Raw genomic sequence first — 23333 nt, forward strand, 5'->3', positions numbered from 1 at the left:
CATTTGTGAAAAAGCAGCTATTTTCCTCAGCTTCCAAAAAAATTGCTGTTCATTGTGCAGAAAAACAACTTCTCATTTCTTCTTAGCTTCAGAGATATGTTCTAATAATAACACCATACTCCTGTTGGCATCCACAAACTCCTCTGTAGATCCTGGAATGTGGAATTTAACCTTAGCATGGGTAGTAGCCCTGAAATACCTAAACTGTAGCTGACTCCCATTATCTTTCGGCCTCTTTCATATTTACTTAACTATCTCAGAAAAAAGACAGTACTCTGTAGATTTTCCAACACTACTTTGCCACAATATTTTATATTGATATATTGCAGTGTTTCTATCTGTCTTTCTGTGTTTGTGTGTGTGTGTGTGTGTGTGTGTGTGTGTGTGTGTGTGTGTGTATATGCTATTGTTTGAATGTGGCCCAAGTTTATTCATGATTTACACAAAGGTCTTGCTATTATCAATGAAATGCATGTAGATATCCTTTAGTTATTCATTTGTCTTCTGAATAACCCTACTCACAGCCACAATGATGTAAGTTGTTCCTTGCCTTTTCCTGGATACTAGTCTCACTTCTGGCAATTCTCATCCCAATCATACTTATTTCTTCTAGTGAATAATCTTGAGAAGAATCTTGCTAGCATGAGGGATCAGATCACTTAATTTTCACAGTCAGTTGAATAATCTTTTTTCAAGACTGTATAAAATTGGATCTTTTCTAGTCATTTGACCTTCGTGTTGTACTGCAAATTTCCTGGATGAGCATTATAGATGTAACAGCTTCATACAAGTGCTGTAATACTTAACCGGGAATGCCATGTAGGTCCACTGCTTTGTTCTTTGGTAAAGTTCATCTTCTAAATTTTTCTTTCATCTCCATCACTTATTGATCAGTAAGTACAGAGTGAAACAGTTAGTGACCTTTTTGGCCTTTACAGTATAATGACTTGGTGTATTCTTTTAACCTTTTCTTAAGCTTATCAGCACTGTTCCCATAAACCCATCCAATCTGAGGCTGGAATTTTCTCTTTAGCTCAAGTAGTTTTTTGAGTCTATCTTGTTCTTCCTCTAGTGTCTGGTGACTCTTATAGGTTCATAGGTTGGTACTAGGCTATCGGCCCTAGGGTCTATACAAGCCTAGCTATAGCAATTCCCTGGATATTTCTTCCCACAATATTTACTTCACTGGACCCCGTCTAGCAGGGCGACTGACATGAACCCCCTTTTTCCTTGAATGTGTGATTGTCATGCTTCTCTTTGCCCCATCTTGTAGCACACTAGACATTTTGGATAAGTTCCACAACTGCCTCTCTTCCTTCTTTATATTTCTGAGCAGCATTTAAAGGTCTAATCAGTCAGCTGTTTTGACTGCTTTTGTTTTTCCATGTTCTGCTGGGACTTTTCACTTTCTTTGAATACAGCATTCGTGATGACTTCTTATAACTATTCTGGTTTTCTGTCATTTATCTCTAATGCAACTAATCAGTTCTAAAATCATTGAACTCTTGTATGATATTTTGAAGGACATGCTTTACTACGTACTGGCTTACTCTAAGTTTTAGCATGATTTTACTTACTAGAAGTTGATGATTTATGCCACAGCCAGCCCCAGGTTTTGTTATTATTGATGTTATACAGCTTTTTCCCTCACCAACTAACAGAAAACATAGTACGATTTCTCTGCAATGCATTGGATGAAATCCATGTGTACTGTCACCAATTGTGATGGTGAAAAAAGATATTTCAAATTAAAAGGTTGTTTTACAAAATGGCATCAGACATTTACCCACACTGCATTTGGATTATGGAGCCCATGGTGCAGCGGTAGCATTGTCACCTCACAGCAAGAGGTTCTCCCATTTGATTCTCGACTGGAGTGCCTTCTGTGTGGAGTCTGCATGTCCTCCCCGCGGTCGAATGGCATTCGAAAGATATGCGTGAATGGGCATGCCTTCATTGAAGGTTGGTCGTCAGGCTGGCACCATAAAAATCGACTGCCAATCATTAGCGGACCAGAGGTCTGCTGTGGTGACCCCTAACCGGGAAAAGCCGAAAGAAAAACACAACAATTTTCAACCACCTAATTGCATTCCTTGTTTCCAGCTGTTACATTAATTCCAGCTGTGTGTGTGTGTGTGTGTGTGTGTGTGTGTGTGTGTGTGTGTGTGTGTGTGTGTGTGTGTGTGTGTGTGTGTGTGTGTGTGTGTAGTTTATAATGGGATTATATGTATATTAAAATGGCAGCATCTTACATTGCCAAACTTCTTACTCATAGCGGCATTCTGTCCCTTATTATATCCTCAATTCCATCATTCAATTACTCACTCATAACTCCATTACCCAAAGCAGATGTACAAAAAGATTGCAAAGACTAGATGCCAATTTCTAGCCTTAGTCCACTAACAAAGACATCTGAAAACCTCTTGCACAAGTAGATATTTGACTAACTTCTTACCATACCTCTCAATCTCTTAGAGCAACAAATCTGGACAAACCCATAAATAATGGGGGGTAGGGTGGGGTGGAGGAGAAAGGTCCAAAAATAGGAACAATGTTTAAATATTGCTCTTACAAATTTGGAAAGTTGATAGAATAACAGGTTTTATGTTAACATGAATTTTCTAAAGGCTATGAAGTCTGAAACTCAAATGTCTGTCATTATTTCCTGACTTTTATCTTTAATGACTCGCCAGTGATTTGCCAGACAACCACAAATTTATGAAAAATGGACCAAAAATATGAGGTAAAAATCTGGACATTTTTTGAAAATCTGTACAGTTGAGAGATATGCTTCTTACTCATATCTACAACCTATCCCTTACTATAACATTTCTTTCCTTCAAGTACTCAGTCATAACTCCGTTACCCAACTCAGGTGTACAAAAAGATTGCGAAGTCTGTAGGCCAGTTTCTAACCTGTGCCCAGTAACAAAAACATCTGAAAATTTCTTATATAAATAGTTGTTTGACCACATAAATAGCTATGTCCTCTTTTGTGACAAACAACACAGTTTCTGTAAGGCCTTCAGCACTGTGCCAGCACTTTATACAGCCAGTAACTCAATTTACCATTGTATGAACAAAGGGCTTAATCACTGGCAGCTGCTTTTTAGATTTGACAAGAGCATTTGAAACTGTAAATCATTCCCTTCTGCTCAGTTTCAGACTAAATGCTATCCAGTAGTTCAAAGGTTATGTGGAAAGCAGAACATTCAAGGTATGTACTAACAATATACTGTCTGATATATGTACATTCACTACTGGATCAAAGTTTGACCCCCTACTGTTCTTACTCTTTATAAAATGTCTTACTTTATAACCTACCGTATATCAAAATAAGGGTTTATGTAGACAATCTACTAGTTTTATCTGCAAATAATATCCTTTCTGAATTCAACAAATGTCAATAAATAAATACATTTAAAAATGTGTTCAGTCTTCCCCGTGATCATTGTAAGGGATACCTCAAGTAATACAATGCCTAGTGTTACACAGCAAAAATATCTAGGATTCCTTCTTGTCCCTGCCTTAATATTCGAGGCATATAGACTACTTGGTCAGCAAAACCATGTACATCTGAAGCTTTATTACAAAATGTTATGTCTATAATCCTCAACTTTAAGGAAATCTACAGCCAGAAATGTTCTCATTCCCAAAACTGAATATGCCCTACCTTTAGGAACACTTCTTTTTAGCATCAACATACAAAAATTACAGTTACTGTGGAAAAAAATCTGTCTAAATTGTAACTCTAGCCAACAAGCATACCTGCCACTGTTATCCTTTAAAGAGATTTTATTGGATACTGATTACTAGCTAATTTAGGTACTTGCGTATTATCGCAACCAAATTTCAAAACTGGCATACTTTGTTGTGTTTCCCAGAAAACGGATTTGTTAAGCTTTAAAGGGGTGTGTATGCAACTAAGTAGTGATGTGTCCCCTACGGTTTGAGGCAGGGAGAGGAAAAAAATTCAAATGTTGGACTCATGTTAGGCGTGTGTCATTATTCTGGTGAACTCCACTTTGTCATGCTGCATCGCAAATACAGCCTTGCTGATGACAACCTCAGCAAAGGGAGGTTGCTCAGGAATATTCACTGCGACTTCTTTTTTTTTTTTCAAAACAGGTTTATTGTTTTAACATACAAGAGAAATATCATAACAATTTTATACAAGTAATTAAAAATAGATATGATTATAACATTCAACAAAACAACTAAAGTATTTACAAAGACATCCACTACAATCAGATCAATTAATTAAACTAAAATACCATGCTATTGAAATTAGGATTTTTTTTTTAAAATTTTGTAAATTATCCCATACAATATAATAAGATGTTTTTCTAGTTGTTCTTGACCTAATTGTGTTTATTTCCATATGGCACACTATATTCATAACATTTTTAAATTCATTGAACGAAGGAGGTGTATCTGAAATCCAATTTCTGGTTATTATTTTCCTAGCCACTGCTAGAATAGACCATAACAAGGGAAGCTTAACCTTTTTAACACTTTGAGGTACAGGTGTGTTGAATAATATAAGAGATTTAGAAATAATGAAATTATCTGTAAAAAGAGCCTGCAAAAATTCATTAACTGACTTCCAGTATTCTTTTAATTTTATACAGTCATAAAACATATGAGCCCAGTCAGCATTAATTTCTACATTACATCTCTTACATAGATTATCTTTATTATTTATTTTATTCATCATCAAAGGTGTATAAAAGATCTATGTAAAATTTCCATGTACAAAGTCTCCAGACAATGGAAGACGTAGTTCTATAGGCAGATTCAATATATATTGTTTATCTTGTTGATTTGGTGGGTCCCCATTAATAGAAGTGAAATAATTCCAGTATGTATCTACACTGTAAAAAGTTTCTTGTCTGATAATTTTATGTATGTATGAAAGTTTACCTTTATCAGAAACTTTATGTTGTAAATTTAATATCAAGTAATCAATCAGTGTTGGAATAGATTCTTTAACTGTTATAGACATTAGATCTATTCTATCAATGAGATGTTGTCTAAAGGTCTGAACCTCTAACCAGCAAGTTTCTCTTAGAGCAAATTCTTGTTTTAAGAAATCTAGATTTTTAACTGTATTATCAGATATCAACTGATACCAGTACTTTAGATCATTATCTATAGCTAAATGAGTTCCTTCAGAAGTAGATGACAAAAGCATACCCTGAGTATACATTATAGGAATATAATAAAATTCCATTCCCTATACTTAGGGTGCATGAATATAAAGTTACGATAGCTAATAATAATATTTAATGGGTAACAAACCATATGTTTAGGTGTAATAGGTGAAGTACAAAATTCCTTTAGTAACCATAACATGGAGTTATTTACAATCATATTTTTATGTGTTAAGGAGATTTTCATGAAGTGCATACTAATTAGCTCCCAATAATCTTTCCATTTTAGACATATGACTGATCTATTAATAAAGTAATAACTTTTACAATAGAAGAGATAGTATATAAATTAAAGTCTGGAAAAGAAATACCCCTTGAGACCAGCTATTAGTATGTTTCTTTAATGCAATCCTAGGTCTATTAGGTGCCCATAGGAAATTTAACATTAGTGTATTCAGTTTCATGATAATTATTTTTGTAGGTGGAAGTATTATTGATTGTATTAAGTATAAAATCTTGGGGAATATTATCATTTTAATAATTGTAAGTCTCTCCTCCATAGTAAAAAACATATTATTCCAGGTATTAAAAAGATTTTGTATATTAAGAAAACAGGTATTATAATTATTATATATAATAGATTTAATATCTTTAGATAGTATTATACCTAAATAAGTTATCTGACCTGAATTGGGTACATATTTAGTAAAATCACTAATGAGAATATTTTTTCGTGTATATATAGGTAGTATTTTAGTTTTTCTTCATTGAATATTAAACCAGAAATACTTTTAAAATTCATCATTTTATCAAATAGAGACTGCATAGAAGAATTAGATCCTGCTGATGTAATTAGAACATCATCTGCGAAAAGTTGAATTTTGGATGTTGTATTTTCATCTATTTCAAAACCCTCTATGTCAGTACTGTTTCTGATCAAATTAGCCCAAGGCTCCATTACTAAAGTGAATAATAGTGGAGAAAGTGGACATCCTTGTTTTGTACCTTTAAGAATGGGTATTTTTTGTGAAACATATGTTCCTATCTTAATATAAGCCAATGTTCCTTTGTATAAATGCTCAATTAGATTTACAAATGCATCTGAGAAGTTTGTGCACTTCAGTAAGGTAAACAGATAGTCCCAACTTACTGAATCAAATGCTGAACTTATATCAAGACTAATAAGTGTTAAATCTTTCTTTTTCCTATTTGCAAAATCAATTAATGTTAAAGTTCTTCTTATATTATCAAAAGTATTTCTATTTACAATGAAGCCTGTCTGATCTATATCTATAATGCCGGGAATGATTGTCTTCAATCTATCAGCAAAAATACTCATAAACACTTTATAATCAACATTAAGTAATGAGATGGGCCGATATGAAGTACATCTAGTTGGATCTTTATTAGGTTTTAAAATTGGCGAAATAAATGTATATTGCCAAGATGGGGGGGTTATTAACTCAGTTTGGGCCAAAATAAAAACCTTATGTATTAATGAATATGTACTTTTAGAAAGGATTTTATATATCTCTGGTATAATACCATCATTACTCGGTGCTTTGTTTGATTTAAGCTTATTTATTTGTGTAATAACCTCTGTATATGAAATACTTTTGTCCAATAGTTTAATCTGTTGTTTATTAAGCTTTTTATTCATGTTTGCGGTTATAAACTCCTTTATTTTATCTTTAGGTTCCATGTTAATGTTATTATTGTTAATATTGTGAAAGTGATTTCTAAATTCATCTAGTATTTCTGGTAGACTAGAAACATTCTTCTTTTCCTTAGAGAAAAGATTTCTTTGATATGGTTTTGTTTATTCAACCTTTTTGTTTTATTTTTAAGTCTATGTAAGTATTTGGGGCTTAGTGAGTAAGACAAAACTTGTATTTCTCTAGAGTTATTTTAACTTTATGAGTTAAAATTTCTTTGTATTTCTCATTTAGTTTGTTTATTTCTTCAATGACTTTCTTATCCATAATATTTTCTTTATTATTATGTTTATAAGAGTCTAATTTACTTTGAATATCTAACAATTCCTTATCCCAAGATTTCCTTTTATTATTATACCATCTTATACTTTGTCCATATAGATATGATTTTAAGGCATCCCAAACATAGACAATGGAGACTTCAGGAGTATTATTTATGTCTAGAAAATGTTGTACTTCTGAAAGTATATATTCTTTATAGTCTTTTAGTTGAGTTAAGTATGCTGGTATCCTTTTAATCTGAACATTATGAGTATTTTTTATCATGAATTCAAAAACAATTGAATTATGATCAGATATAGGACATGAAATGATTTTGGAATTAATTAAATCAGTTACCATCTGGTTAGAAATAAAGACCCTATCTATTTTTGAATAAGTTTTGTATCTGTTAGAAAAAAGGTGTATGGTAATGATTTTGAATCTATCTGATTATTAATATCATTCAAATGATAAGAATTAGCAAAATCATTTAAATGTTTTGCATTAGATGTAATTCTTCTTTTTCCTATAGTGGTAGTATCACTTTCATGTAGTATACAATTAAAGTCACCAGCTAAAATAATATCTTCTATAGAGAATGATATGATCTTATCAAGATGATGTTTCACTGTATTAATACCAATTCTAGGTATCCAATATACATTAATTAAAGTGTAAGTCTTCCCATTAATTTGTATTGTAACCATACAAAACATTCCTTTGTCATCCTGATAAGACTTAATGGTTTTAGGAATGGGCATACTTTTATTCCATAAAATAGCCACTCCTCTTTTTTTCTGAGTGTGCTCTGAACTAACCAATACTGTATACTTGTTTGTGGCTAGTTTATCAATATCTTTTTTCAAGAGATGGGTTTCTTGCAGGAAGACTAAGTTGGCCTTATGTAAATTAATGTCTTATTAGGCTTGCCCTTTTACATGGATTATTCAATCCATTAATGTTTAAAGAAATTCCTTTTAAAGATGTCATTTGGCATTTTTAAAACTTAAGAATCTTATGATCAAAATAACAAATAACAACATAAGTAATGTTACATCTCCTCCTTTAGGTGTACCTTTAAATATAGCTGTATTTATTGAATCTCTTATGGGATTTTGTATAGGATTCAATTTTGTATGTAGTGACAATGAGTGTACAAAATATATTGTGGATGTCAAAACTATATACATATAACAATGAACAAGTGAAAATAATGTAAGGATTAAACCTTGCATCCAGCTTGGAGTTAAAAACTTCAACTTAGAGTAGTATTTACCACTCAAGTTAACCCCCTACTCTAAGCAGCAGTACCTCAGCTACCACCTTATCAATTTAATACTGGTTATATTTAACTTAAATTAACAGCTTTCAATTCAATTATCTAGCAAGACAAGACTACACATTTGATAAAACAGCATCATATAAACTAAAATAAACTTTTTTTTAAAAACTATTCATACTACTATATACATCTATGTAATATAATACACTTGTATTCAAATAGCATTCAAATAAACTTGATATTAGGAGCCAAGAGGAGAGAGAGAAATAAAAGACGTGAAAGAGGAGAGAGAGTGAAAGAAAAAAAAAGGAAGGCATATTTACATATTAATTTATTCAAAGTATGTAAAAATAAGTTCTAACATTCATTTAAATCAAAAACTTTGGCTAATATGGTTCAGACATTATATATATTAAGATGCATCTATTTTCTGTCATGTAAATGCAGTCAACAGCTTCCAAAAAACCCCCCTTGAATTGCTTATATATGAGCATTTTACTCATACTCATTATTGTCAATAGAATAAAATATTATATTTATAGAAATTGTTATAAATCATACTGCATAGTTATGCAAATTCTCAGAAACACTTGCATTATTGTAAAAAAAAACATCTGTATTTTGTATGTCTATACTACTGCTTTAAAATATATCACGTGACAGTTTCTTCCAGAATAGAGTTATAAAGTTATTTATGCTTGTCAATCAGATGAATTAAATGAGTTATAGTAATGTATATGTTTGGAACATAAGTTTTCAACACAGATTAGTATGCTGCAGTCAAGTAGATTTTCAAAAACACTTGAATAAATGTTTCATTTTCTATGCCTTCTAAAATAAGACATTTACTTACTACAAGAAACTGCATCATTTAAAATCATTATAACTGACATATTTTATGAATGATAACATAGATATTTAAGTAATTATATAAAATAACTCACATTTAAATGTCAAAGAGTTCATTTTCCTTCACATAGTCGCATTTGCATCAGTTCTACTTCCTGGTAGAGTGTTCTTCCTGAATCTGTGATGTGTCAGTGTGATATCTGGGTCAAAGGTCAGATTGACTGCTTTCAGCTTCTCTGTGAGAATTCTGAGAGTTGAAGCTTTTGAAACAACTCGAGGACACTGTTCATGAGGTAGCCCACATCCCAGATTGTCTCCCTTAACATTTTGGCGGAAACTTGTTAAAAACTAGTGACAAACATTCATTTAGCAGTGTAAATGCATCTAAACATGACAAAACCTTTGCGATGTATTTTACAGGTTATTACAGCCTCTATGTAAGTGAAATTAAGCCCAAAGTTATTAATAAGTAATAAAACTCAATATTTTTGTCCCAACTCAATTTTTATGCAAATCTTATTATTTACTGTGTCTATATGATCAAAAGCATTTCTATATATTAATATGAGAAAAAAAGTAAAGAGAAAGAATAAAAAGAAAAGAGAGTAGAAAATAAAAGAGTGTAAAGCAGAAATAAAAAAAGTAAGAGAAAGCTATAAGAAGTATATACAATGGAATATTACTTACTGTTTATATTAATAGAGTTAAAAATAAAACATATTATTTACTATTATTTAGTTCTAATTATTATTAGTTAAAGCATGACAGATTATTTACAAACAAGCATAAGCGGTATAATCAAGAAAGTATAATTAGGAATAGCATTTGAAGAACATATAAACTTTTTACAAGGAATAAATATATTATTATTCCATTTATCATATTTTCATTACTCTTCTCTCCCTGCCCTCCCCCACCCTTTACCCACTACATAATCTAAATAGAATGTCATTGTTTAAACAAAGAAAAGAAGAAAAGGAGAAAAAAAAATGTATCAAATTACTGACCTTACTTCTCTTTTCAGAAAGAGAAACAAATTGAATAATAGCTTGTTATTAGTTCCTCAGATATTTTGACTGGTTATGAAACAAAACATTTCTTTGCACACAGAGAATAACTTTGATTAAATCTTTTTCAGAACATTTGTGGCTTTCTGGAAATGCAGGAACTATATTTAAAATATTAATAATGAAGTAAAATGATGAGAGAAAAAAAAAAAAAACATAAAACAAATCATTTGTTCTTTAGTCTCTTCTTCTTCTCTGAAGTCTTCCACGAAGTTTCAGTTGCCAGTCTCTTTAATGAAGGACTAGCCCATTCCATTTCCTCTATTTTATCCAAAATCTTATTTTTTTGATAAACAGTAAAGCAGAGTCTAAGTCATTAAAATTTTAGGACCATCAGGAAGGAAGATTTTAGCTTGGCAGGAAACAGAAGGCATGTTTTAAACTGTGCTTTTTAAGCTCCCTTATTAGTGGCAGAAAAACTTTTCTTTTAGCTATTACCAAGGAAGAATAGTCATTGTCAAAACGCACAGTTGTCTCATTAATCTTAACAGGAGCTTTAGCCCAAGCAGATTTAAGAACCATCTCTTTATCAAAGATGATACAAATCTAACTATAACTGATCTAGGATAGTTTTGTTAGAGTTAGTATTAGCTATAGATCTATGTGCTCTTTCGATACCAAAAGAGAATGCTTCTGGTAAGTCTAAGTTTTAGGGAGCCATGTTGTTAAAAGAGAAGTAATATTGTTACCTTCAATATTTTCTGGCAGTCCAAAAATCCTAATGTTATTGCGCCTAGATCTATTTTCCAAGTCATCCAGCTTTGTTTGTAAATGTGTATTTTGTTTCAGCAGAAACTCAATGTTGATTTCCTCTTCTTGGATTCTATTTTCCATGTCATTCATAGCTTCTTCTATGCCTGTCATCTGGATCTTCTGTTGTTGCAGGTCTATATGTAACAAGTCTATTTGTTTTGTAGTTTTTTCTATGAAGGTATCAATTTTAGTATCCATTTTATCCATCTTAGCAGTAAGTTGCTGGATTATAGTTATCAGAGACTGAATTTCTTTCTTGATGCTGGAGTCTTGAGAATTTGTCTTACTGGAACTCATTTCAGACTGATAAACTGACAGGAAAATTTCCAATGTGATTTCTGACAGGAATATTGTTAAAATTTCCTTTCTTTTTTAGATATAGTTCAAGAACTATATAAAACAAACATATTTAGAAAGAAAATTACTTCAAAAATTAATTTTTTAAGTAATTAATTCCTGTCAGTGTAATGAAATTGGTGGAGCTGAAGAAATCTGCTGCTATCCTGTGTTCATCCTTGGCCACGCCTCATTCACTGCGACTTCTCAGGGTCAGTAATTACCCCAAAAAAAGGTGCTTGCAAGAAATTCTGACTAAGGGGACAGTGATTCCTCAGGGAGTGATGCCTTTCTCCCCATCCAGATTCCTCGTCCGGGGGTGTTAAACTGTTATCCTGCTACAGATGGATAGTCCTGTGCATGTCAAATTGTGTTGCCGCAGCAGCCACTTACAGTACTACCAACAGGTACTGCACATGCTAAATGATTCACACACACACACACACACACACACACACACACACACACACACACACACACACACACACACACACACACACACGTCCCAAACATAGCAATCACCCCTTGCAGTATGTACACCTAAACAGAATTTAAATGGGCCGGTTGCCTTTTGGTGAAGGTGGTGAGTTGCATGAGTTTGATGAGGAATGGTCACTGACAAGCAGCACTTCTTCTAAGGCTGAAATGGTCATTACCAGGGAAGACTATTTTTCAACTTTTTCCTCTTCCAATATAAAAAAAAAACTAGCACACAACACTTCTAAAGACTTTATACACCCCTTCCTAGCTTAGCAGACCTCGTTTCACAGAAACATTACTGAAATGTGTTGCGATAGTACGCATTAATATATATCATGCATTCAGTCTTCTCTAACACATAAAAAACAGATTTTTTAAGCCTTTCCACCAATGAAACACTTCTTCATTCTTGCTCAAAGCAAATCATGTCCTATTAGTACACTCTGTTCCTAGAAAACACTAAAGCTGGCATATTTAACAACAAAAATAATGGTTCATAGCTTAGCAGACCTCGTTTCAGAGAAACATTGTGATTTCTGCGAGTACTAAAATGTGGTTGCGATAATACGTAAGTACCCTAATTTACTATGCTACTCAGCATACAACTGATCAAAGTTAACATGCTGGATCAATGCCCCCCACCAAAATTAATCTTACAAATAAAAGAACCATACTCGTTGAGAGAAAGTTAGGATGATGGTGAAACTTTGAGACTATGTGTTGCCACTACCATCAGGGAAAGGGCCTTTACTAAACTACTAAACTCTGGCAGTTAGCTTAGAGGATTGAGGAGCTGTTATCAAGCTGATTCCTGTGGGCCAGTGGTGCAAGGTTTGATTCCCTCAGCTTCTTTTGCCTAACTATGTGACACTGAGCAAGTCACTTAACCAGAGACTCCTGAGCTGAGTCTGAAAAAGGTCCATGGAGATCAGTGCTCTACCCTGAAAAACAAGTACAAATGAAATGAAGCAAATAAAACAAACTTGGCCTAATAACATGGACTCAACTACCCAAAGAAATATAATCTCAAAGAACATTGGATGGCTTCAAGTTTAAACTAAGAGTATCTACCAGAAAAAAAAAACTGCTACAATTGCTGTGGTGACACTGGATAAGTTGCTTTAGGCTTGCACACATACTTTAACTGAAATATTCATAAGTACCACATATAGTTATCACTCTGCTAAGAGAACTCCACCCTGTAAATATTATAAATATTGTACATATTTCTACATTGCTTGAAATATTGTGAATATTGTTATTTCTTGCTACCCCTTTTCTATGTTTATTTACTTTGCATATACATTTTTGTTATCATATGACATATGATGCATTTGCACTTTTGATATAATTTTTTTTTATTATTGTAGTATATACTTTCTGTGGAAGGTTGGGCGCTGGGCTGGCGACACCGTAAAACTCCACTGCCAATCATGAGCGGACAGGTGATCCGCTGTGGCGACCCCTAACCGGGAAAAGACGAAAGAAGAAGAATAAGTATATACTTTGTTCCTCTGTAACCCAGAACATGGCTAAAAATGGTCAGTTTACCAAGCTACTTATCCATTTACCAAATTTCAAATAAATAAATAAATAATATCTATCAATATAGATATAGATACAGAGGAATAAAAACATAGATAGACAGAGAGGGGTATAATGCCATAACTGCTTTTATGCTGTCTTTACTGTTCTTGTCTAATGTTCTGTATAAAAGGAAACAAGCAAAACATAAACTGATGTCTAATACAGCATACCTGTGATGTAACGTTTTGGCTTATCATTGAAGTGAATAAGTTAAACTACGTGACTTACTCTCCTGAACATTTGACGTTGATTCCTCCACAGTTTCCATATTTGTCTCCTTCTGCATTTTGCACTTGATAGCAAACATCTGCTGCTTTTACTGCGTCTAAAAAGAGGAAAGACCATTCATAATTTACAAAAAATCAAGTGACACATTACATTAGAAAGAAAAATATTAAATCCTCCAAAAAGATTTGTTGTTAATAACTATAATATGAAGAAAATCCTGTTAAGCTGCATATTCTAAGATAACTTATTCTTATAGGTTCATAGGTAAGGCCCGAGCTAGCTGCCCTTGTAGTCCATTTTAAACTTAGCCAGTTTCTCTTTTTGTGCTCAAAATAGCCTATCCCATTTGGTTATAGAGTGGCCTTAGCCATCCTGTGGTCAATAATTATATATTATCCATAATGGGAATAACTTGAATCATACCAGAGATAATTTGAGGGGTCTCATGCTTGAGGTAAAGCAGTTAGGAGCTGCCTCCATCCATTAGTAGTATAGGGGACAGACTTTGGGTACATTTTCTGTTTCCCATCCAGAGCTCTAAGCTTTGCTTGAATATAGACAAGGATGAAATTTGTTTTATGTGGATGGGGAGTCTATTCCACAGCAGTGGTATCCTCTGTGAGATATACATGTCCCTCCAAATTGTTCTAGTGATGTTGCAGAAGAGACTTAGATCCCTAGACTGATTATTTCTGATCCCACTTGACTTGCTGATGTGCAGTAAATCCATTAGTAAAGGGTCAAAGGATGCCTCACATGCAAGACACAGGTCACCTCTTAGCAGTCTGTAGGATACCAGGTATAGTGACAGAGCTTTTAATTGTCCATATAGGACATGTTGTTTAAGCCTTGTATCCTTTTAGTGAGGTATCTCTGTTGGTGTTCTAGTTCTTGCATATGTCTGGACAGATACATGCCAAAGGGGGCATTATACTAAATGACTGGCCTAATGAGGGCTGAATAAAGGGGGACAATGACATCCCTAGATCTAAACACAATCCCTTTGTTTATAAGATGTGCAATATAGAAGAACGTTCTTACAACAATGGACACAATTAAAAGTTAGGTAACTGTCCGCATAACTGTGGTGACTCTTCGTGGCATATTGTAAATGTGGTAGTTCCCTGAGGTAGATGACTTCACAAAGGATACAATAATGCATTATTCAGCATTTAGTTGCAGTCCATGATTTTGGCAGCAGTCATTCGGGGATTCAATGACTGATCCTAGCTTGCAGTCATCTCATAGTTTAGTCAGCCAGAGCCCTTTGGCATTGGCTTTTACTTCAGAAAAGTAGATGTTAAACAGAAGAGATCCCATCACAGAACCATGGGGGAGTCCACCGCTGAATGATCTCTTTGTGGAAGTAACTTCACCAATTTTGATTATCTGAATCCTATCTGTAGGTCTGCTGGCAATCCAGTGGGTGACATAAAGAGTTTATTTCCAATTTATTTAGATTTTTAACTCATGCCATAACTCATGCCACAATCTTTAAATTTATGGTAAATTTAATTTATTTTTACATTAAATAAATATTGTAGCAGTTAAGATTGATTTTTGTTATGGCCTCTAGACAATAATCAGCCTTATAAATTATCAGACTTAAACCCATAAGAATGGAAGCAAATGTAGTATGAGTGGATATCAGCTATGTGTTTTGTCTCATTTTTTGTTATTCTCTTAAGAAAAAGATAGTCAGCATGTAACTACTTCAGAGATCAGCAACAACAAACAACTAGAATGGCCACCAAGGAGACACGAGTACAATAAATTAGTGCTTTAATTCTTTTTATTTTGATTATAACTTCATCAGAAAATTAACCAAAATGTCCTTTCATCTATTTAAAAGATCTGCCAAAAACCATGTGTTTGATCTGATGAATCAACAGAAACAAAGTGTCTAAATGACACATATACTTAAAGACATGTACTCAAAATGGTAAATCAGTGTTAAAATCAAGTAAATGTAATTGTAATAAAATCTAGTGGATAAGAAATTATCTTTGCCATGTAATCTAGTTGTAAAATTAATAAATCAACTCTAAGTAATCAAGCAATAATGATGAAGTGTAAAATAAAAATAAATAATGAAATTATAACTTATGTGCCAAAAGAAATTTTACAACTAGATTACATGGCAAAGATAATAATAATAATAATAATAATTATTATTATTATTATTCACTAGATTTTATTGGCATTGCATTTATTTGATTTTAACACTGATTTACCATTTTGAGTATAAGCCTTTAAATATATGTGCCATCAAAGACGGATCTTTTAAATAGCTGAAAGGACATTTTAGTTGATTTTCTACTGAAGTTCTAATCAAAATAAAAATAATGACAGTGCTTATTTATTGTACCCATGTCTCCTTGATGGCCATTTTAGTTGTTCATTGTTGCAGTTTTTAAGTTTGACACACATTGGTTTAGATTATATTCATTTTTATTCATCAGAATGGCGTGTTTGTTTGGAAACCAGTTCTCCCAAGATAGTAACATGGATCTTTCATCTTATCCTATCCCAGAGGATTTAATATCACTAACTCAACAATTAACTTCCATGGTGGTAGGAGTCTATGGCATCCTGAAGCATTTCAAGAAAAATGGAAAGTCTGCAGGCATCACAAAAGTAGACTAGAAAGGTAACAACATCAACTTTTCTTGTAAAGGCACTAGTGATTCTGGACTCCAGTCTGACCATCTTGCTGCACCTACTCCAGGTACCAGTCTTGACATCAGAGACTTAATTAACAACATTACTAACCCATTTTCTAATTCTGAAATATCATGGCTTAACAACTCAAATTGTCATAATGGAAGTAATTTCAATATTGAGTCCTGTCTCTACAAACCAAACATTTTTAAATTAGAGAAAGTATTTTTTTTAAATGAAAACTTTGCAATTTGAGGTGTACTGTTTAGAAGAACATGTTAAAAAAGAACAGGTACCGTTTTGCTTACATGTATATAAATTCCTGAATGGTGTATTGCCAGGAGACAAATTGTTCAATGACTTAATCACACTTTTTAACCATACCAGAGTAAAAATTCTAAAACTGTCAGTTGCTGACTACAAAAATAAGATAAAAGCATTAGAAGTTGACACAGTTACTCTCAATGAATACATCATCAATGACACCAACTTCAGACAGTTCCGGAGCTTTTATTATGGTATCAGCAGTAAGACTAGCTGGTTGGTTTCCACAATAATCAACATGAAACATAAAAAAACTTCTGAGGGATGTCGAAGTGTACAACACTGGAATGGCATACTCAGTAAACAAAAGGAAACATACCACTAACAGGAATGGTCATCCAGTAACAGAATCTAATGCACCTGACAGTACAAATATGATAGTAATCAATAGGAGGTGCGACAACATTTATGAATTTACACAGCAAATTGACTCTGATTTACCTCTGTTTTTATTCCTGGCCCCTTTTTCTTGGAACCAAACCCCACTACAATGGACTCCTTAGTGGCAAACAAAAGGGGGAGGAAAAGGAAGGGAAAGAGATGATATTCACAGATATCTCTTAAGGTAGTCAAATTGAGTAAACTATCACTAGACAAAAATCTCATATCAGTATTGCAGAAAGGGATCACATTTATTCCCACACAGACTGCAAACCTGACTATGGTAATAGTTTATTTAAAACTATTCACCTGTAAATTGAATTTGGGGTACATATTAAAAGATATCCCTCAATTCCAAAAGACCACTAACAAAAGGAATTTTGTCAAAAGCACCCTAAATCCTTCCCTTCATCAAACATTACAGTTTTTTTATAAGACATGTGAAAGTGACAAAAATGTGTGGGTCATAAACTGAAATTTCAAAACTTAACACAAAAGGAAAGGGTTGCCCTGAGACAGTTAAGTAAAAATAAGGATATTCGCATCATGAAGGCAGACAGAAATAGCACTGTTGTCATCTGGATACTTTGGTCTACAACAAATTGATCGACAGATTACTAGCAGAAGATTCCTGCTATGAGAAAGTGGAGGCCAATATCATCAACAGACATTTTACCAATAATGACATCAGTCTCTGATCTTCTTTGCCAGAATCAGATAGACAATGACACTTGCACTTTTCTAAAGCTTGACCATCCAAAAATGGCCCGTTTCTTTGGCATGCCAAAGATACACAAAGATTGCAACAATCCACCTTTCTGATCTGTTGTTGTGGCTGACTTCTACAAGACTGAACCCATTTCTATTTTCCTTGACTATTGCTTAAACCCTATGATCCAAAAGTCACAATTCTATCTTAAAGATTCTTGACATCTTCAAGAATTGCTAAATCATTTTGTAAAATTGGAATGATCAGTGCATTTTTGTCTCCATCTATGTTATATCCTTAAACACTGGCATCTGCCACCAAACAGGCACTGCGTTAGTTAGGGAATACCTCACTGAGTGCAGGAATTTCAAAAACACTATCATTCACACTTTATGTGAGCTACTTGATCTTGTTCTCAGCAGTAACGTCTTTGAATTTTACTGAAAGTTTTATAAACAGAAAACAGGAGTAGTCAGGGGGACCGGGGTGGCCCCTGTATTTGACAAGTTGGTTATGGCCTCCTGGGAACAGTTGTATATTACAACACATATCAACTATAACAAAATATTGTTTTATAAATGGTTCATTCATTATTTGACCTTTGGCAAGGGACAGTAGATGAGTTTAATTCCTTCTTTGAATATTTAAATAGTAGTACACATATCTTAATGGTCACAATCAGTGGAATGGGCAAGAATATTAATTTTCTTGACATCAGACTGTCTATAGATGAGATCAATGGTTTGCCTCAAAGTAGTATCTACCAAAAGTACACTTTTGTAAATAATTGTCTACATCATGCTGGCCTGTACCCCTTCCACATGAAAAGGGGATTGACCAAGGGGCAGTTTATAAGATTAAGCAGGCTTACCAGTGAGAACACTTTATTTTGTTCTGAAGTCGAACAATTTAAAAAATATGTACATCAATAGAGGGTACTCGACCAGTTTTAGTGGAAACTGTCATAAAAGAAGTAGTTGAACTGAGGAAGGACAAAGCTTAGCCTGTCCTCAGAAGCAACACCATTGATGTTGATTCATCATCTGAAGATGGTTTGGATAAAATTAGTCAACCCTCAAGGGCTCAATACATTAAAGCCTTTTCTTCACCCTTTTCCACAGACCTGATGATCAGTAGAAAACAACATTCTGAACAGCTGGAAGATCATTAAAAACCATAGCAACAGGCTAGACGAGCACTAAAATCCAAGTATTTTAATAACAGTTAACGCTTTTGTCTGGTGACCATCACCAAACTTCATCAGAAGATCATTGGAAGATCATTTTAGGAAATCCGGAAATAACTGCAATTTTAGGTAATGTACCATCTTTCACTTACAAGAGGTCCTTAAAAGTCAAGAATATGCTTGAAAAAGTTAAGAATCCTTGTCTGCGTGGCACCACCACATTAGGGACCTTCAAATGTGGAGGATGTAAATATTGCAGGTATGTAAATAACTGTTCAAGTATTTTTGTTAAAGGCATCAACAACACCATCATTGCCTGAGGTATGACTGTAATTCTTGCAGTATTGTCTACCTGGCAAATTGTGAAACTTGCAACAGTTTTTTTATCGGGAGGATCATTATAAAACTTTCTAAATAAATTTATGAATGCACACTGGCTATAAGAAAAAAGGATAACGACAATGCACTAGCCAGACATTCTTTGTTGTGCACTGATTTTAGAAAATTCAGCTTCTTTGTTTAGAACAAATAAATACAAGAGAATTTAGTGGCAATTTTAATTTCCTGCTCAAATGCAAAGAGGCTGAATGGCAAATTAGAATTGTAGCTGACAGAAGTCCAGGACTCAGTGAATACATTAACCTTAAGTGCTTTCTTTTGGCACAGAGGTTATAATTTCACAATTTATTTTACACTTCATTATTATTACTTGATTACTTAGAGTTGATTTATTAATTTTACAACTAGATCGCATGGCAAAGATAATAATAATTATTATTCACTAGATTTTATTTATTTATTTATTTTACATTTGTTTACCGGGAAAATCCGACTGGACAGAGGTCGTGTTTCAGCGAGGCCCGGGGAGAAAAGCTCCAGAACAGACAAATTATAGTTTAATAAATATTTACTAAAACTACAAATATAGTTACTACAGACAAAACAAAAATTAATTAACATTTGGAATTACTACACTCATAGCAAATAACAGGCACATAGTGGAAACAAAGTATTTTTTTTCAAAGCATTCACAGTTTTGTATAATGAGTAAAAATACATTTTTTTTTTATTTTTGTGTTGCACATTAATTGGCAAGAAGACTAAGGGAAGTCTGTCTTGATGAGTTGCAGGAACATAGCCAGGTGTCTGTTAAGTGTGACTTAAGGAGCTTTTTGAACTGAGCTGATTGATGTTATTTGGGATTTCAACTTATTCCACATTTTAGGAATATAGTTGAAAAAGAGAGAACTCTCAGCTAAGCTGTTGGCTCTGGTAGTGTCTAGAAGGTGTAGGTTACTGGAGTGAAAACAGCACAAAGTAGTGTATGAGTGTAAAGTATTTTGGAGAGCAGGGCTTTTACCAGGTTGGTGGAGAATTTTGTGTGCAAAAGTTAGTTGATTAAAGTGTAGAAGCTGAGGGAGTTCGAGTCAGTTTAGTTGCTTGAGAGAGGTACAGTGATGTGGCCTATAGGAGGCACCAGTAACAAACTTTGCTACTTTGTTATAGCAGGATTCCAGTTTAATTCAGTTTTGTGGAGGTTGGTTAGCATTGGGGAGGTGTACAAGAGGGTTGATAAGAGGTGTGTATGAGTTATAGTAGCTTTTGTATATTTTGTAAGAAATTGTTTGTCCCTATACTGGAGACCAAGTTTCTTGTGGACTTTCTCGGTAGTTTGGGCTATGTGAATGTCAGATTTCAAGTTATTGTCAATTTCTACTCCAAGCAGTTTGGTGTGGGCTATTGGAGTAATCATAATTTGTTTTTTGGACATGATGGTAAAAGGCTGGGAAGGTGAGGGGATTCTAGTTGGGCCAAAAAGGAGGAGCTTAGTTTTGTTGGTATTCAAGAAGAGTTGGGAGTTAGTGAGCCATGTTTCTATAGATAGAAAGGAATCTTGGGTTATAGTGTGGAGGTCTTGTAGAGTGGGGGCTGCACATATTAAGGTGATTCATCTGTGTATTGTACACCAGAAGCATGGGGTGTGGAGGTGCTGAGCTGATTTGTGAATAGGGATAATAGTAGAGGTCCAAGGATTGAGCCTTATGGAACCCCTAAGGCAACTGGGAGCAGTGGAGAAAGGTGGTGTTGCCATTGGAAGGCTTGCAGTCATCCTGTAAGCTAGCTATGGAACCATGTGATACAGGAGCTGCTAAGGTTTATGGTAGAGTAAGTGTTGTTTGTTGTGATTTACGTCAAAGGATTTGGATAGGTCTAAAAAATATAGTAGATACATATTGTCCATTGTTTCTATGGCGATTAACTGTATTTGTAAAGGACATTAGTGTGGTGGTAGTGCTGTGAAAGGGACAAAAGCCATGCTGAGTGTTTGATAGTTTGTGAGTGAGAAGGTAGTCCATTAGTTGGGTGTGCAGTACTCTTTCTAGTATTTTGGATAAGGGTGTAGGATGGCAATTGGATGATAATTTGTAAGTTCAGTGGGATTACCTCCCTTATGTAATGGTAGAATATGGGAAGTTTTATAACAGGGACCAGGCCTTCAGATATTGACTGGCTGATGACTATAACAACTAGATAAGCTATTGCTTCTGCTGAAATTTGTAGATAGTCAGATGGAAGGTTATCTGCAGCTAGGGTGGCTGGCTTACATTTTTCAAGTAGTTTTTATGGTTTTAGCAGACGCTGGGTGTAAGTAAAAATGGGAGGTGTCTTCTTGGGAGCTGGTGCTGTGCTGGGGAGCAAAAGGGGTAGATGAGCTATTGCCTAGAAAATTTTCTAGAGCTTGAATAGTTTCTGTAAAGTATTTATTGAACTGGGTTGCAATATTATCAGAATTATTAGTTAATGTTGGATTGGGGTAGCTGATTTACCTGGGTGAAGTATGTTATTGATTGTGGCCCAGAATTTTTGAGGGTGCTTTGCGTGTTTATTCTGGATATTGCGATAGTAACTGATTTTATCTAATCTTACTAGTTTTTTTGCTTTGTTATGCAGTTCTAGGTACGTTTGCCTTGTGAACTGGGTTTTGTTTTTGTGAAACTGTTCCCAAGTCTTGTCTCTAGCCTTGAATATTGCTCTACAGTCTTAGTTAGCCGTGGTGCATAATTAATTTTAATTCTAATAGTTCTAGGGGGTGCATGGCAGTTTAATATGTCTAGGAAGGTAGTGTCGAAGGAGTTTACTACGTCTTTTAGAGGTAGGTGTTTGAGAGGTTCCCAGCTGCAACTATTTAGAGAGGCTATGAAACTGTTTGGATTGACATTTTTTTTTTTGATTAAGTGGAAAGTGGTCTGGATGGATTGGTGCGTACATGTCCTAAGAAGAAAAGTTGGCTGATGATCACTTAGGCTGTCAGGGAGACAGTCTGAATGAGATGTTAGAGAAGGGTTATTAACTAAAATCCACTCAAGGACTGACTGATATTTGGAAGATTTGTCTGTTCTTGTAGGGGATGCGATAAGTTGGGTAAATCCATGGAGGTTAATATGGGATGATGGATTGTATGAGGTACAGGTAAGCCAGTCAATATTATAGTCACCTGTCAGGATTGCTTCTTGTGGTAGAGACATGGAGGTCCAGTGAAGTAAATGTTCCAGAGTAGGGATATTGTTTCTTGGTAGAATATAACAGCCAGTGATGTTAATGTACCTTTTATGGTTAAGTTTTAATTTGGCAAATATAAGCTCAGTATTATCAAACTCAGGAGTGGGAAGGTTTAAGAGGTCTAGTATTAGGTGTTTTTTTAAAGAGGATTACTACACCTCTGCCCTTTCTTAATATTCTGTCTTTTTGTAGAATATTATAACCGGGAGATGTTATTTCATTGTTTTTATTATAGGGCTTAACCCGCGTTTCAGTTAATATTACTATGTCTGATGAGTATAGGGAGAGTAGGGCATGCAGGTCATGAACTTTATTTGCTTTGCTCCTTAAATTCATATTAAGGAGAAGTAGGGAGGACTTGTTATTATGGTGTAGAGTTTTGAGGTTGATATTGTTGTTACTGGTTGTTTCATCTGATGTTGGCATGGGGCCAGGATTTGGGTGTGTATCACCGGAACAGTTTAATTGATTAAGTAGGTGTAAATAGAGTCTGAAAAGCTTGTTTAGTAGTTTGTCATATTTATAGGGGTATTAGAAAAGTTTCTTAGAGAATGGAATCTATTTGGAGATAGTCCATGTTGGAGGTAGAGAAAAGGGAAGGTTCTATAGCATAGTTTCTAGGTTTGTTTAGGTGATTTAGTGAGGAGGTTTGCCAGTGAGGGAGATTGTTGTGTTGTAGTAGTATGTAGTATGAGGTGAAACATTCAGCTATGAGCTCATGACAAATTGGAGGAGTGATATGTGATAGTGAATCTTGTGAAGGAGAAGCAGATTATTAAGGTGGCTTGTATAATATTATG

At 34.2% G+C, this 23333-nt stretch overlaps 1 protein-coding gene across 1 annotated transcript in view; it reads right to left on the reverse strand.

The window, feature by feature from the left end:
• LOC122788965 (disintegrin and metalloproteinase domain-containing protein 9-like) overlaps positions 1–23333 on the reverse strand; it is a 1117261-nt gene that overhangs the window by 225026 nt on the left and 868902 nt on the right. Inside the window, exon 15 of the mRNA XM_044056033.1 lies at positions 13712–13808. Within this exon, the coding sequence (XP_043911968.1) occupies positions 13712–13808 (97 nt within the window). The remainder of the gene's footprint in view (positions 1–13711; positions 13809–23333) is intronic.

Source organism: Protopterus annectens, chromosome 14.part0, assembly GCF_019279795.1.
Source record: "Protopterus annectens isolate FY-2018-M chromosome 14.part0, PAN1.0, whole genome shotgun sequence".
NCBI lineage: Eukaryota > Metazoa > Chordata > Ceratodontiformes > Protopteridae > Protopterus > Protopterus annectens.